At 45.7% G+C, this 17,525-nt stretch overlaps 3 protein-coding genes across 3 annotated transcripts; 1 reads left to right on the plus strand and 2 right to left on the minus strand.

The window, feature by feature from the left end:
• On the minus strand, positions 1 to 1,904 carry F4807DRAFT_464360 (rab GDP-dissociation inhibitor; the record flags this gene model as incomplete). Its single annotated transcript, XM_048002112.1, has 8 exons — positions 1 to 192; positions 270 to 424; positions 483 to 1,025; positions 1,096 to 1,441; positions 1,512 to 1,539; positions 1,603 to 1,662; positions 1,726 to 1,750; positions 1,859 to 1,904. 8 exons carry the CDS (start codon positions 1,902 to 1,904, stop codon positions 1 to 3), a joined length of 1,395 nt encoding a protein of 464 aa, XP_047850199.1.
• Positions 1,905 to 2,203: 299 nt separating this feature from the next.
• On the minus strand, positions 2,204 to 3,771 carry F4807DRAFT_441875 (MRP-L47-domain-containing protein). The gene is made up of 2 exons (XM_047999420.1): positions 3,162 to 3,771; positions 2,204 to 3,088 (listed from the first exon to the last, which is right to left on the minus strand). Exons 1-2 carry the CDS (start codon positions 3,687 to 3,689, stop codon positions 2,768 to 2,770), a joined length of 849 nt encoding a protein of 282 aa, XP_047850200.1. The 5' UTR covers positions 3,690 to 3,771; the 3' UTR covers positions 2,204 to 2,767.
• A 1,134-nt stretch (positions 3,772 to 4,905) lies between these two features.
• F4807DRAFT_271357 (uncharacterized protein) lies at positions 4,906 to 5,471 on the plus strand. The gene has a single exon (XM_047994578.1). The coding sequence runs from the start codon at positions 5,061 to 5,063 to the stop codon at positions 5,406 to 5,408; it is 348 nt and encodes a 115-aa protein (XP_047850201.1). The 5' UTR covers positions 4,906 to 5,060; the 3' UTR covers positions 5,409 to 5,471.
• The last annotated feature ends 12,054 nt before the right edge of the window (positions 5,472 to 17,525 follow it).

Genomic DNA, 17,525 nt, shown 5'->3' on the forward strand with positions numbered 1-17,525 from the left:
TTACTCCTCGGCAACCTGGAGGCCCTCCCGGAGACCCTCGACCTTCAACTCCTCACCGGTAGCGCGCGCGTAAATGTCCTTAACGTCGTCGGTGGTCGTCTCGAAGTGCGACGTCGCGTCGTAGCTCTTGGAGATGAAGATGTTGTCCTTCTTTCCGTCCTCGAGAGGCTCGTAGAGCGGGATGGGTGGGCCCTGGGTGGAGAGTAAATATCGGTGTAGTAAGGGGTATGGTAACACAGGAGAAAAGTGGGACAGGATAAATGACTTACCATAAATTGCTCCTCGATTTGGCCGAGACGTTCTAGACCAGGTTGTAGCTCTAGGTGGTGGTTGGCAGATGTCTCGGCGATCGTGGATACGATGGCGATGTAGTAGCCCTTGGGGCAGACGTTGTGCGCCGATGAGACACAGGCAACGTAGATATCTGATTATGTTTAGTCACATAAATTGTTTCTGTTGGTACTTTCCGAGTTATGACTTACCGTTCTTGCGACCGACCTGGGATTGAGGGATGATCAACTGGCAGGAGTCGCACTCGTTGGTGCCGGCCAAGGGATGCTTCAGGACGCAGATTGCCTTTAGGACGTGACCGACAACCTTAACCTTCTGGGGGAAGTACGAAGGGTCACCGAGGATTAACTTGGCCTTGGTCTCGAACTTCATCTCGGGCTCGATACCGGTCATGGTAGCCTTGATGCCGGTCGCCTTGCCGCCCTCGTACAGGACCTCGTCGACGGAAGTGTTCAGCATGTACGTACCGCCGTAGATGGCGGACAGACGTGCGAAACCTTGGGGCAGCTCGCCGAGACCGTATAGAGGGTAGATGTAAGGCGACTTGCCGTACCTTGCTACCGAGTTACCGTACATCCTAATACGCTCGATAGTTTCGGGGGCCTTGCCAGCCTCATCGAGGTAGTTATCGTTTAGGTAAAGAGCCATGGCGTGACCGACGAAGTCCCGAGTGCCAACCTCAAGGCCGAACTTGTCGTAGACGTCCTTCATCGTGCATTTGCTTAAGTCAAGACCTGATTATACTTGCCGTTAGCAGACTGCTATCACCTTGGCGGCAGTGATTTCTATGTCTCTATCACTTACCCTTGTGTGTCTCGGAGTCCTTGACGTCGAAGGTACCGACCCATTCTATGAAGCTCTTCATCCGTCGCTTCTCGAAGATGCCCATCAAAGGAGATCGCAGAGCTTCGGCAGCATCAGATGGAACCTTGGCGATAGCAGCCTTGGCACCAGAGCCTTGCTGGACGAAGCTGCCGGCGACCTGCTTGAACTCGAGGTAGCGGGTGACGTCGGTGGAGACGAGGATGTTGGTCAGCTCGCCCGAGGACATGAGAAGCTTAGGGACGAGGTCGATGTTCCAATCGTTGGCTCGGCCGTACTTCTTCCATGGCTCCTCGCCTTTTGCGTAGTTGCCATACTTCTTGAATAGCTATCGTGTGGGGGTACATGGGTTAGTTTCGTCGGGTTAATAGGGACTATAGCGAGGAGGGATAAGGTACCGTTTCGAGGTTTACTGATGCGGCCTCTCTATAATATTAGATGTTAGTAAATGATAGTTAGATATTGTTGTGTTAGGGATATATTACTTACCCTCCGTAGTGGTCGTTGCGGTCGATGTGCAGCACTTTCCTGCCCTTGACACTCAAGACACTTTTACTTTGTCAGCCTGAATCCATACCGCGTGTTCACATGTGCGCATGATGTAATACATACCCAGAAAGAATACACTCGGTCAAACCTATATAAATATGAACACGTTAGAAGCTATATCGCAAAAGGCTGACGACCCCACCAAAAAGTGAAGAGACACGAAGTTGGGAATGCGGGGCTCAAAGTTGAGACTCACCGGTGCCCAAAACGATGACATCGTACTCTTTAGCAATCTCATCCATGGCGGGCGACGGACTACGGGCTTTTGGTATTCGATTTAGTGAGGGGCAGAGATAAGTGTCAAGGTAATTAAAAAAGCAATTAGTCCAAGTCCAAGCAGTCATTCAAATGACCAGAGCAGATTAGGAGGAGGATTGTTTATTTGTTTGTCGACACCAGGTCAAACGTCAAGGAAGTGATGTTTAGAAGAAACATAGAACGGTAAACGGAAAAAAAAATAAAAAGTATAAAGTATCGGTGAGAGAGGTTGATTTGGGTTGATTTGTGGTTTGAGGTGGATACAAAGCAACTTGGTTTTTGGCTTCTGTTTATGGTTCTGAAGCTCGAAATTCAACGGTACCACTGCCCAAAGAGAGCTAACTCCAATCATTCAAGACCCCGCGCTTGGCTACGTACCCCCCTTTTTCCCTCCTTTCCCCTTTCTGATATCATCAACTAACCTAGCACGACTCTTCCGTCTACCATTACACTACGGATGCACTATTGCTCATTAAATAAATTTAATCTTGCCTTAATCTCATCTCAACAAATACCCCAAAATACAAATACATACCTACCTAGGTAGAGTTAAATTATTTCCAGCTGCTGTAGCCTTTCCCTGTAAAAGAGGGGCATTTGATTGTCACATGATTGGATTTCTTTAGATGAAGACCAAAGAAACACATATGGAATATCGAAAGGAAGCTTTATGGCAAATAGCCAACAAGCTAATCATCAGCCGGCGACGAGTACTAGATATGTACCTAGCAAACGATAATTGTGACCTGGATCTGAAGGTATCGTGCGTGTCATTGGCTTAATGTACATATTTACAGGCTTACTTCTCAGAGCTTCTATTTTGTATCAATACGTACGTATAATCGGCTCATATCCTCGTCGGGGGTTGTTGAGCTTCCGGAGCATTGGTCGAGATCGTGGACGGCTCGACTTTCTCAACGGCCGACTTCTCTGCTCCCTCCTGTTGTTGTTGTTCTTCCGCCGCCGACGGTTCAGCTGGCTTTTCCGAGCCTTCACCTTCTACCGGCTCGGCACTATCTTCTTCCTCGAGATATGTGCTCGGTGCGTAAGGGTGCCTAGTATTAGCTAAATCAATCTCCGGATCCGACATCGCCAGCGCCCTCGCATCCTCCCATAGGTAGTATCGTTCCGTCAGCACGTGCCTAATCCTCTTCATAGTTTTCCTGGTCTACACATCACACACAAGGGTTAGCGTGGCCGTAGTCGAGTAATAAGTAATACAAGACATATATATCTCATACCTCAGCCAGCCTAGGCGTAAGATAATCATTCTCCAGGAACCTGAATGTCTTGTACATCCGAAGAGCCGTGATGATACGATTCTGCTCCTTGACGCACACCCACCAGAGCGAATGTAGGTCCTCCCAGCTCTTGAACCGCAGCTCCTCGGCAGTCCACGCACGTCCGTACTCCTCTGCCTCTTGGGGCGTGGGCACGAGCTTGTCCTTGCTGAAGAAGAAGCCCCACAGCCCGTGATTCGGATCTACCTCGATCGTCTTCTTGTAGTTCGCGGGCTTGGGTAGCTGGCTCGGCTCGATGTTCGTCCGAGCTCGCGGTCCGGAACGGTACAGACTGCTCAGCCCGCGCAGTCGATTGTTGTCGCGACGAGGCCGCCGCTCGTTCAGCTCCGGGGTGGTAGAGAAGGGGCAGGTTTGAGTTGTGCCTTTCGAGAATAAGGCGAGGAAGGAGGATGGGTTTACGGCGTGCTGGCTCGCGGCAGGGTTTAATATTCGGCCAATTGAAGGCCGAATCGAGGAAGCCATCGCCATCGACGTACTGCCTCAGAAACGCCGTGCAGGAACCTCAGCGTTGGTTGCGCCAGTGAGTATGTGATAGATATCAATATGATCGTGGGCGCAAAGGAATTTTTGGGTTAATCCGAGACACCTTCTAAATTAATCCGATAAGATAATGCCTTATGTAATTATACCAGCCACATATCCAGCCACATCTTAATAATATTTTACGTAATCTCAGCTCAGCTGACTATGCTTCTCTATATGATCATATACATGTGTTATTGCATATATGCAATCATCCAACTAATCCACCATGCCGATGACGACGATGATGGCATCGTCAACATCCGAACGAAAATATAGATTATCTAGGTATGTAAGGTACGCGAGTACCATATAAGTGGTACAAACCGGCTAGCGTGGTCTAAGGGCAGAGTTCGCGCACCACTGACAAAGGAACCTTAGAAGACAGCAGATATATCATATGAAGACTGTTACGACACGGAAAACGACATTGCGGCGAGAAGAGTCCAAAGTCCCTCTTTCCTGAGATCATGGCCTACAGGCACTCGATATTGTACATAGGCTATCCCAGGACCAGCCAGTTACTGTACCAACAGCTCTCCTATCAGCCGAACTTCGATCCGACCAAAGCTCTAACAAAGGCAGATAACCAGACGTGACACCATTAGCGAGGAGACGCGGTGCAATTCTGGGAGACAACTATGGGAAGACCAATGTTTGCTCATAGAGAACCTGTAACAAGCAAATATTCGGCAAGTGACAAACTCAGATGGTGGTTTGATGCCGAGTTGCAAGCAAACCTTCCCATCTAGTCAGGGGCCCATAGTATAGCCATGGAATAACATGTCCATCGAATGTTCTTCTCAAGTAATGTAAAGTGGGTAGAATGGTATAGCATTATGGTTTGCTTGGAATTTTCCTCGTATGTTCGAGATCGTCTTCTGATGTCTATTTTCGGTGAACAGGACCGAGTCTGGTTGAACCTTGTGGTTATTGTGTCTCTTCTATTGTTCTCTTTCTATAGTAGTTCTTCTATGGTAGCAGAATTCGAAACCGTATCATCTTAGACATATCGAACAGGACTTATGAATATCGTTGAGGATTATCTTTGTAATAGGATTGTTTTGGCTTTCGTTAGAGGTACTCGGAATCATTTGTCTTGTCTGTGTCTATTGTTAATTTCTTATTAACAGTATAAAAACTTAGACACCAACTAATCGAGCAATGAAATTGTAGAGCTTTGTAGGTTATTGAAATGGTTATGGACATAGATCTTCCGCTTCTAGTTGACATTGGGTAATTGGATTCGGTTTGGAGAGTTTTCGCCGTTTATAGTCTTTGATAGATTTCGTATTGTACTGCTATTTTTGTTTGCTAATGCCTGCTCATCGATTCGGAGAAATGATGTTATTCCTACTGTATTCAAGTGTCTTTACACTTTGCTTGACACGAGGGTTATGTCTGTTGTGGATTGTTATTTCGAGAAACGCGTATCGCTGGTATAGGGAGGATTGGAAGGCAAATTATTCTTTTACATCGTCGTTGTCGTTGTTAAGGGTCTTAGCGAGTGGTAGAGACTTGTGTATACTGTTTAAAATGAAGGATATGGCTATCGAAGTAGAGACATCGATGATATTCTTGATTTTCGTAAGTTTCGAGGACTTGGAATGGGAGAAGTTGATGGAGATAACGAGAACCCTGCTGTCGGTAATTATAAGACGCTGACTCCAGTGGATACAGACCCGGCGAGACTTTGAGGCTCTGCCTTTAGATCCCGCTTGCTCCGGATCTCAAGCCCATGGTGGGTAATGGAGCATGGAGTTATGGAGATGCTACTGCTATGGCTATATTCAGCCTCTGGGGAACAAAAACGACTCCATTTTCGAGGCTCCATGTGGGGAGTTTCTAGTTAATGCTAAAACTTGTCCAGATAGAGATAGGGGTCGACGACGAGGACTATCACAACAACAACAATGCTTACTCGAATACTTTAACCGATTTTCATGCTTTATCTGGGAGTTTCTATTATCCCCTAACAATGAAGTTTCTTCGTATAATCGTTTAAGAGGGAATAAAACCCCTGAACTTGCAATTACCGCAAGGACGTGCTCTTGCCATGACGCCTTCCTATATTTAGATAGCGCTTCTTCTTGGTAAATACATACATACATACAAAATTTACCCTTCGTAATTACTACATTGAGTATGAAAAGGAGCCGATATCGATTAACCTTTTACACCCAATAACCTATGTTACCATCCATATACAATATTGTACACGTAATACCTATAGTCATATGTGTCTCTACAATCAATTCGAAGTCCCGTGAATAACCACCGATGTACTATGACGAGGATATTCCATGCGCACTCCCAACAGTAGTCTCGTACTGAGACGGAGACCCACCATCGTCTGAATTTCAACATCCCAAGCTACACCGAATTTCACGAAGCATTCCTGCTATAGGCTCGGTGAAATGACAAATAAATCCAGCCGTAATCGACGCCTAACATTGCCTAACAAGAACGAAGCTATCGCGCGTTACAAGTCCGTCCCGTCCAATCATCAAACTCGATCAAACTTCCCAGTACGTAAGCCGAGGCAGCGATGCCGAAAATTAAGTATCTTAACCTGGGCGACGCCTAGAGCGCTAGGACTAGGCCGAACTAGACAGATTCCTTCGATAGATACCTAGATATAAGACGGAGATAGCCTAACGATTTCGGTTAGCCATTAGCTTGGTCACGGCGCCTCAGTTTCCAATAGTGCTACTATGCTAGGTAGTAGCGCAGACTGCAGGTCATAGTGGATGATGCCCAGATTTGGGGTCGGGACAAGCGACGCGGTTACATAGTATAGCTACAAAACACACACACACAAAAACAAGGATTTGGGCATCGCAAATCTCTCTTACTTTTCGGTCGACATGATCGAAAATCCTTCCCTAGAAGCACTACCGGTCTGCCTTGGTAGCATACCTACAGTAGATCGTGAGTATTTTATGCAAGGTGAGATATTGGCAACGCCTTAGGCAGAACTGGCAGAACAACATTTTGGGATATGTGCTATTGTCATGACGGAATAGTGCTATTTCGATCTACAACGAGCACTAGGAGCTCGTTCCGGTTGTTACGCGGTTGTTAATTTACTCTTCACATGACAACAAATTCAATACGATGGCCTCTTATTGCAGTACCCTTCCGTATACGTGAATATGTTATATGTTATCGTTGGCTAACATCGGGTTACTTTGTGACGTGCCGATGAGTAATGCCTTATGCACATATCGTAATAGGTTTAATCCGGCGATATTGTAAAGGCGTCTCCAAAAGAGACTCTTGAAAATTGTGATATGTAATTTTTTTATATATAGGTATATATATCTACTTACATGCTATATAGGTAGATGAATAAAGCTGGATGTAAGCCTCAACATAGTTGGCGTTTATTAGACTATTCTTATAAGCATTCATGTATCTCGCGTAGCTGGTGATCTTGAGTTTATACAAATGGCAGTCTATGGTAAGAGTTATCCACCAAATTCCTCCCAGCGGAGCCCAGCGGAATCCATCTGCCAAGCTTACCGAAAGACCTCACATCGGATGGCATCCGATACCGTTCTTGAGGTTTTGTGGAACCTGATGTGTCCCGGAACACCGTTGAACGGATTTGTTTCCCGTCGTTCGACTACTATGCGTGAAAGAGTTTGCCACCGCTTGGAACTGATACCCGGATAACCCGTGATCACCACACAAGATCGAGGTTAACCTCAAATACGAAATGCGCGATGACTTCACCCATCGGTATCGGAGACTAAGCATTTAGGTATAGCCATCGTAACCGTTCTAGGATCTAGGCAAGTCTAGATGCAGCAGAATTTTGCAGAATTTTGTCCCTTTTCGCACTACCGGTCCTCTAATCTGTAGTAGTCACAAGTAGCATGACTCGAGCAGATCCCGAGAAATTCGGAATTCATTCTCACTACCGAACCTCTCTTATTCACTCCCAAGTAATTTCTGATTGCATCGTGTACCAATAGGAGTCGATAACTTGAGTATCCTGCCGGAAAATGAGTTGCGGGGAAGCAAGATTCTAAGCACTAGACTCTTTCGAAAGAAACAAACATGAGGAGGCATAGATGCTGTTGGGAGTGTTCCCAAGGCACGGCAAGCCGTTTAGGTCATAACAGTATGGTGGTACTGTACATACCAGTAAGCATCAAAATGCTGGAATAAGCGACTTAACTAATGTATGACCTAGTCCGCTAGTCTCGAGCGATAGAAAAACTAGTTCGACGATGTTAACGTCAATACCATCGAAATCATCAAATTGTAGAAAATTGCAAAGGAATAGAAAAAAAAAAATGAAGCCGCACTACGTTGGCACAGCATCGTGTAAGACTCTTCGTAGAAGACGAGCCGATGCGATATGACGGCTAGGTATCTAGGCCTCGATCGTTTCTATACCGGGATGCATAAATTTCTAATGCACGGGATGTATTAAAACATACAACCCTGGCCGGTAAGATGTTCGGCTGATAGAAGGCCTATCAAAACCGCAGCTCATAAGATCTTCGCCTGTCGTTTCCTACGGATTGCCAATATCGGAAGCCCGGGTATTTTTCTTCAGGGCTCAGACAGGCCATCCCCGGACAATCCCATGAGACCCTAGGGCGAAACCAGCTGATGCTTGCCCTGCTGTCGCAACTGGTGTAACCGTCCATGTCGAGGGTCAGTGGCTGAACCATGCGTACGAAGTACAATCATCAATGCTTCAAACTTCCTGTTTTTGGCCCTTCTCGTGTCAGATTAGGTAATGGGCACTTTTGTTCTGAAAGAGATTACCGATGCAGGAGGAAGAAGGGGGATTATTGTAAGAAGTACTAGAGCACGAAGCACTAAAAAGTGTGTTCGGTTGATAGGATAGAAGAGGCGAACTGGCATTCGAATCCTGTTCTATGAATAATCAGCGCCATCTACAGTATTCCGGAAGCAGTCAGTGCGCGCCTCGGCCGCAAGCGCGCCATCCAGAGTCTTTATATAATAATCGTTGGCTTCGGGCGAGTGGGGGGATCACTGCCGGCGGCACGGGCGAATGTACACGTATCCGTCATGGCTCCTTGCCAGCCAGCAGCCTGTTCTGCCGGGGAACTGTTTCCTTTGGTGTGGTAGTGGTAGTGTCGTGGTGGCTAAGCAATATTTTTTTCCCAACCGCGTCACTCGGGATTTTGTATGTTTTGTATGTTTTGTACGTACGGATTGCGTGTGTAATAACCGAACGACGAACCATAAACATAATGAGACAAAATTCTCCTAAAATAATGCCCGTATATTCCTTGAAATGTTTCTGCTACCGTGCCACGTCCTTCGTCACTTTTATTAGTCACTGAAAAAGGCTTAGGAGTTCGTTTCTTCTCCCCCCTTGCCCCTTATCCCCCTTATCCTCCATATCTTTCCTTATCCCCTATTATCACCTAACCTTTTCACGAAAGCTTCAAATTTGTATCCGTAATACGGCGGCGGTATCGGCATTTGAAGTATCGTGTTGACACGATTACCGCATTTATTGAGCAACGGTGCATAGTCACACGGCGATGAAAAAGTCGTATGCAAAGATGGGGGGAGGGGACCCTGAATTTCGTTATGATAGGATAAAAGCTTCGGTGCAAGCTCGGCCAGGGCGGCCTGGCGATGATGCAAGAATCATGCTAATAAACTTGACAGGCACTGACCGCTAAAACAGGAGAAGAGCAGGGACCTCGGGAGCGACAAACGTCTCGCGTTAAACCAAAAGGGGCAATACTACCCTGACGCCAGCCACGGTATTTCCTTGGCACGGTCGCATTGATGCATGACAGTTAAGCTGGATAATTGCAAAGACGATCTCCAATGTATCCAGTTACTTGTCATCTCTGTACCTTTTTCCACCTTACGTATATACGAAGTATGAGTGGTCGATAAGGCAGACGATGAATGGCAATAAATGATGATGAGAATCTGAATAAGAATTACCTACTTTAATTCACCTACCTTGTATCGTGTAAGATCAGCAGGGCACCCGGATGAACAATCATAGAATACGATGAAGTAGATAAGTTCCTTCGTATACATAAGACATGGTTACAGCACTACATATCCCTTTTTTTTTTTTTTTTTTTTCTTGCCGAACTCGGCTTTTGCTTCCTGCTGACCGGAAGAGGCGTTCTTTGAAGCTCTCACGGCCCGTCTCTGGTTTTTTCTCTTCGCGGCAGAGGATTCCTCGTCAACATTTGAGGCTTCACTGGTCCGGCGGGTATCCGGGTCTGTGCAGGGTCCTCCTTGTAACAGGGTTACGCCAGAAGCCACCAATGGTGATTGGAAGACAGCAATGTGCAGCAAAAGACAGAAAAGATAGGTACGTACATACTTCTCATGTACGTACAAACTCCGACACCCTTGATGAGCGAGTATAGCACGCGCATGGTATGTACTTCTAGTCAGTACTGATACTTGATACTCAAATTGCAAAGGATCCTCGACCGTAGAGTCTGATACTGCCGCATAGTAGATGGCATTGAAGGCACGGAAGTCCACGAATGGCCGAATAGGATCAAGATCATCTGCACTTTCGAACGTTACGTCTCTGAGACAGTTGCTTCCCAACAATGCTTATTATCGTGACTATCATCGTTCTCACTCGCCGAATATGGCTCGTGGCAGACGCAAATCAAGTATCGTAAGTGCGGGAGGGTAAGAGGTGACAGTGACGGTGACGGTGACAACTTGAAATGGTTTGCTACTCATAGCCTGCTTTCGAAATTCGGTCATCTTCACGAGCAATTGCTGTGCTATGGTAGGTTTGCATATGTCGGCGTGCTTATTATGTATGTGTACCTCATGTGTATGTACAAAAGTCGTACACAGCTCGAGGCAGGTTGTATGGAATCGACTGGAATGCCTATGAAGTATGTAGTAAGAGGAAATTCGTAGCACTAAGCTAGGTAATCCACGATACCTAACTACTTACCTGCGTCCTACAAGATGCGACTCATCTGTTCATTATCAACGAGAACTCTCTGTATTGTCCATCCCTGTCACACAATCATCAAACTACACCTCGATCCTGCACTACTGCGCGGCGGGTTTCCAAACTCGGTCGCCAAGAAGATAAAAGCGCTCAACTCGACATCGATGAACATTTCGAAACTTGGAAGTTTGAAGTGTCAAAACCAGATGAATACCAATTGCAGCAAGAGTCAAAGCCACACGTAATTACCCGTATTGCATTGTAATGTTTTCATTCAACTGCCAAATATCGTGGCTGGCTGACATCCATATTTACTGGTTAGTGTCAACGAAGCACATGCTTATGGATACTAGATAATGGATGATGCCAGATGACAAAATGCCATGTGGAAGGTGGGACTCCCGCCGCTTAGGGTAAACTTACGGCAGCTCGATGAAAGATAAAGTCTATTCACGCCCTTAACCTTGCTGACTGGTTTTGACAATTTTGGTGGTTAGGGGAATCCCATACATCACTCCTTTTCCACCAGATCCGAAAAATATGTTCACGACATCCTAGTTATAGAATATTCATAGAAGAATTGGAGACATATTTGGCCCTTTTAATATGGAGCTTTATGGTTACACAAGCTGGGTCCCCGAACGACATGCCGTCTTGATTAATTCGACGACATGATTCGGGGGGCCATGTCGCGCATATTTTTCTTCTCAGATCCGCCCACCGCCCACCTTTGGAGGCTGAAAGCTGAGGTGTCCACTTGTGTAGCACAAAACCCGCAGCTACGGTCGAAGAAGAATGGTGGATGATTATATGGGGCTACTCCTAGCTGGAGATTTCCTAGGATCGTCTCCGAGGTCCCAACTACGACATCAGACTCCCACGAACTCCACTCACCTCAACCTCTCTGGTTCGGTACAGATGGGAGCACAGAGTTAGCCTGGTTATGCCTGTGTTATCCACTCAGGACCAGTATTAGCCGATCGCTTATGTTCCGAACTTTTGTACTCGAGACGCGGCGACGCGAATGAGGAAGGACTTTACCGACGAGACGGTGTAAGTAATTAGGTAGCTATGGTAGAAATATAATACATACTCCTAATACACATCATTTCGTATAACAAGTTTTCTCAAAAAAGTCTTTTGGAAATTGCAACGTAATATTAAATATTATTGACGACTAGTACTTTTACTAACTACTCCTAGAGGGACAGAATCTAAACAGGGACAAGGAGCTTCGGCAAGCAGGCATTCCCAGATGGTAGACCGACGGCGCGCCTTGCCTTGTTTGTGACACTCCTAACCTGCGTACTACATATTCGAGCTGCGCTCGAGAAACGACATACTGTGTTCAAAAATTATCTAGAAAATTGTAGCGAATAAGATTGTCTCCGAGTCCAACTTGATGAAGCACAAACAATATCGGTGCTTACTTGGGTCCCTACTTAGATATCCTGCTAAGGCCCAGTCTACTTTGCTAAACAGATCTGCCATTCTCTTCGGCTTAGGCAGTATAGTACCCCTTACGACTAAGGAGCGACTTCAATTCTACAGCAGTGATCTCGGCATGATTCTCCACTGTCTTCCTAGATCCAAGTCACTATTACCGGCAACCTTGGCGGAAATAAGAGGGTAAACTAAAAGAAGCTATCTAGCAATTCTAGATCGCGCTTGACTCGTTGATCTTTGGCTCTACTTTCGCATATTTAGTTCGAAAGTCTCATTCCTTGAACTAGCTGAGATGAGTGTCTGTCTATACTGCGCTCAACAAGCACTGCTTCTTTCCATGCCCTAGCTGCCCACATATGTTTCCTTTACAGGCTCGTGAGATTTCTCGGTATTTCCTACAACGACGATCCTCCTAAAGACCATAATTGTTCTAGTCCTAACCTACATTGAAATGCATACTGATTATATAAACATTCATAAGTCTGTAACAGCCGGGGATCTACACTGGCTGTTACATCTTAGATCCTAGTCGCGCGTGAGCGAGGCCGAGGAAGACTCCACCGCCTCGTCATTCTGGCTAGCGTTCGGCAATGGAATACGGGCTAGTGGAAGTTTTCATTGCCCCTTCAAATTAGGTACTTATTAATACTTCTAAGAAGAATTACGAGGCGTTGAGTATTTCTTAAGCCGCTGTCGCACCTGAGCAAGATGACGAATCTGCTACGCTCGTTACTCTATGATATTACTCAACCTACCTGATAGGAGTTGACAGCATAGGCCCTTCAACCAGGGAAAACGATTGTCACAAGCTAAAATTTTAGCAGCACAAAACAAGCTAGAATCTGGAGAGGTTGTTCGAGAAATTTGACAATGCGTCAAGCACCGTAAATCTGTATACTTTGGTTCGTTTGTCAGTCTATAAAGTCCTGTGAATTGATATAGAGACGTTTACTATGGATACCCTATAGGGAAGAACGCGGTAACCTTGGACTGCACGTACTCATGCATCAACCTGTGTTCGACGCAATCATGCATTGCAGTTTTGAAGCCCAACTTCCTGGGCAGCTTCGCCTGATTCATACGTATTCATACACGGTCCGCTTGGGTCGCGCACCACGGGTATAGTACGGCAAGATATGCATTTGTGTTAGAGATAAACTTGATGCGGGAGACAGATATTATCTTTCCCGCTTCTGAGACCCCTGTGGAATTAATGGTGTTTCTCGTTAAGACAAGGGATTTTGGTGACAACCAACACAAAATTTGACCTCGAAGAGATAGGCAGCATCCAATGCATCCATCACGAGCCATGTAGGCTTTGTTTCCTTTACTATTTTGAATGTGTATCGGTTACGAGTACGGTAGAATGGATCATCGGGGAAGCTCACGTATCCCAGCCGGAAAAAGAGCCCGTTTCATTCGATTGGCTATTTTTCTCGTCCACCGCAGACGATCATCCAATGGATAATAGGGAAAGGGTACGTCTAGACTAGGTGCATGTATGCCAACAAATCAGTAAACGCATTGACGGCTGATATTGAGGCTCGTGTCCAATTGGACTATTAAATAATAGAAACGTATCTGTACACGCATTTTCCTTCGAACTATGATATTTCATCGTATGATTATGAAGGACGGTAACTACGCTGTAATAAGTCGTTATGGGAGAAGTGTCAAGTGACCATGAAGAGGGACGAAACTACTATCGGAACTAACCGTCTTGTGTTCCAAGAACGTGCATGGTTTGCGCATCAGGTGTGATTGCAATTACATACCTGTTTCGGGTCCTCTCTTCTTGAGCATAGTATACATATTCCGTAGTATACTAGCACATATATGCACAGAAAAGGTCTATCATAGAGATAATATGGTACTGCTACGGTAGTAATGTCTAGGTAGTGGTGTTCACGCTTCCATGGTTCGAGGTTCATGGATCAATGCTAATGAAGAGCCAGTGGGGGGGATTCTTAGATGTGGTTAGCCCCCGGCTTGGTCTCGTAGGAAAAAGACTGCCGGATGAATCGTGTGTTTGGCCTGATCACGGTATATGTACCACAACGAGTATGTGAGAATATCAAATCATAGAGCAAGATCCGCGCTGCTGGAAAAGTATCATGTCGAAGTCGACTTCATTGTACGACATGCTACATGGCGGTAACAGCCTATGAATCAACCCAAACCATTGTAACTAACAACCATAGTATGTTTTTTGACTTAGGTAATTGCTATATGCAATCAAGGTCCATTCTCCATTCTCCGCTCTCCATACTCGCCTGTCTATTTAAATAGTATAAAGACCCCTTACTACGTACGGTAGCAAACACACGACGGTCGTGTCGTGCGACTGTGCACACACACATACATATCTTCTCAACACGAGAGAAAGATATCCTTTTCGCATCTGATTATCCAAAGTAGGTCAGAGGAGGCGATCGATGATTCAAAGTGATAATAGAGCGATGTCAGGTGTGATGTGGCTTAAGGCGGCGGCAAATTGCTTGTCCTATTAGAACGAGCATCTCTCTGGCTGAAAGGGAACCAATTGGCCAGGCTTCTCCGAACCAAGACTGTACAGCGTTAGTTGACGATGTCTGCGAGTGTGGTGAGAAAGGCGAATCCGATTGAGTGCATACCTTGCGCTGATTTTACCTACATCTACCTACGCTGAGTACATAAACCACACATACACCACACATACCACACACAAGACGTCGCATAGAACATACATACATAGAACGTACATAGAACAGACGTACGCATCGCCTTGCCTTACGTCAATGCATCTGAAAAAACACACATATAACATATATGTAGGCGCGTACGTAGCGTTAACAATTCATCCATCCATGAATGTATGTAAAACCTACGGATGTATGTATTATGTAGGTAGGATATATAAGATGTAAATGTAGGATGCCAAATGTAAAGCGTATGTAGGCCTTGTAACTTACATACGACACAGTAGTCATGATTCCGGCCCGCACCTACTAGTAGTCATGTCGACTGTATGTACTATGCGTGGTATGTGTGTGTTAGGGTATACACACAAAGACCCGTACACGTCGTAGATCCAAGTCAACCTTGGGACTTCAATGAGGAAGGAAACATAACCTTAGAGTAAAAAATAGCTACGTAAGGTAGACGTGCAGCCAAGGTCAATACCTAAGATACAACTACGTAGCTAGTGTGGGTACTTTGCTGTGACTTTGTGACTTGGTAACTGAGTATTCCGTTCAATCAGTCCCATCCATTCAATCTTCAAATTGTTTCTTGCCTGTGCCTGCCTCTGCTGCAGGCGCAGCTAGGTACTCCTCTGTCTGTGTGCCTGCCACAAAATTCGTTCGCGCATTCCCTGCAAGGCCCGTGCGCCCTGCATCGCTGCTGCTAGCTAGCTTCCCTCTAGTGCGAATTAGTACTAGGTGTACGCAGTACTATGTATTCGTGTATTATGTGGTATGTAATATGTAGCCAACAGCACGGCCTACCTAGACCAGACTTAGCTAAACGTACTAAACCCATCGGGTCTCTCTAACCCTTTGCAGTAGTAAGTCCCTAGTACCCACAGTACCCCTGCCAAATCAATTCGGCTTATAAGCATATTCCTGCATATTTCCATGCGTTTACCTCATTTGGAGCATAGCCTCTCACCCGTCTGCCTTGTACCTGTACTTCCTTCACTTGCCTACCCTGACTCCTGCGTGTCCGTCCAAGGTTCCCGACTCGCGAGACGACTCAACTGATACTTACTCCCTAGGAATTGATGAAATGATTTGATCGTTGAATTACTTTCCTCTCCCGCTTTCTAAACTTGGTATTTACTTTACCAACCTCGCTCTTGAGTAACTCGACACATTTTCACATTTCTTCCTCTTCTCTCTTCTCTCCCTTTTACTCCCATCAATTTAACCCGCGCGTTTTCCCGCTTCTTATCGACGAAGAGGGTCCCCATCAATATTCGACAATAGTGGATTCCTTACCCATCGACGCGAATATCTACGACATTTCGCCCGTTTTAGTTCCTGACCGCTCTGTAGGAAGGAGAAAAAAATAATAATAAAACGATTCGTGTCCACGTGCAGCAAAACCTTGAAGAGGGGCGAGATAAATAAATTCTGAAATTCCGGTACCTTGCTTGGTGGACCTCGGATTTGATGTAAGTGTCTCTTTCCCTTCATATTTTTTTCTTGTTTTTATTTTTTTCCCGCCTTCCTCAAAATTTCTTATCATCGTTCGACGCGTTTGACGGCGAGGCAAGCACAAGCACCAAAGCACGCACCACCTCCTTACAGTACAGGGAAGAAAGTACCCTAATAAAAAAAAATCTGTTCTGTTGCCACGGATTTGAATTTTTTAACGATTAAAGTTTCCACCTGAACCTGCCATTGCCATACAAATACAGTGTCCGCGCAAGGTACCTCACAAATCTCATATCTACCCGCCTTTAGCAATCCACATCCACCGCGTTTCCTCTTTTATTTTTATTTTTCCCTTTTACAACCTTCCCACTCTGCGAGTTTCCCACCAAAGCAAAAGCCCCCAAACCCAAACTTGACACACCCACCCACTTTGAAATTTGACTTGCATTTTGCATGCATCAAAATCTCGACGAGTCACCGTCATCCATCCCTCATCAATCGCATCCACCTGTCCGCCCGAGTTCATTACATCCACCCACCAACGACTAAACGGTTCTTTTCGGCATTCCAAGCCCACTTTTTCCTTTTCAGGCTTGGGATTGTAATTTGTACCTGAACTTCGCTACATCGTCTCTGGACTACAGTACATAACCTAGACGAGACACGCAAGTTGATTTCTGACAAGGGACTAGTAACTTCAGGCGAACCAAAATAATAAAACCGACCGAAACAAAAAAAATTTAATTATTATTCCCACGGTTCTTTTCCCGCTTAAGGAAGAAGGAGGGTTAATAGTAATTTGATTCGGTTGAAATAAGAAGTCGCGACCACCACACCTCTCACCTCGAGGAACGTGGACCCAACTTCTCCACTTTACAAACACCATTTTGGACCCCATCAGTCCCATCTTCTTGCTGCTAGGTTTGGAGCCTCACGAACGACTTTCCGTCCACCTGCTCCATTCAATCCCCAATTCTACCCCAAAAACAACGTTCCCCTCATCACCGTTTAATTTTTTTACTCTCCTCTTCCCGTTCCCGCCTTTGAGGCATCACATCGTCGAGTCTGCCATTGCGCGATAAATCCACTATCCGCACTGGCGTCAACATCGACAACTTCAGGTCGGGTAAAAGGCGTGGAGGAATTTATCAGGATCATTGGGTCACCTCTTATCGAACGACTGATTTCCGCCAATTGACAAGCAACAAAAAAATTTAACATAGCCAACGCGTTCGGTCGCCTTGCCCCTCACAC

The sequence above is a fragment of the Annulohypoxylon truncatum genome (assembly GCF_022578515.1).
Source record: "Annulohypoxylon truncatum strain CBS 140777 unplaced genomic scaffold F4807scaffold_40, whole genome shotgun sequence".
In the NCBI taxonomy this organism is placed as follows: Eukaryota; Fungi; Ascomycota; class Sordariomycetes; order Xylariales; family Hypoxylaceae; genus Annulohypoxylon; species Annulohypoxylon truncatum.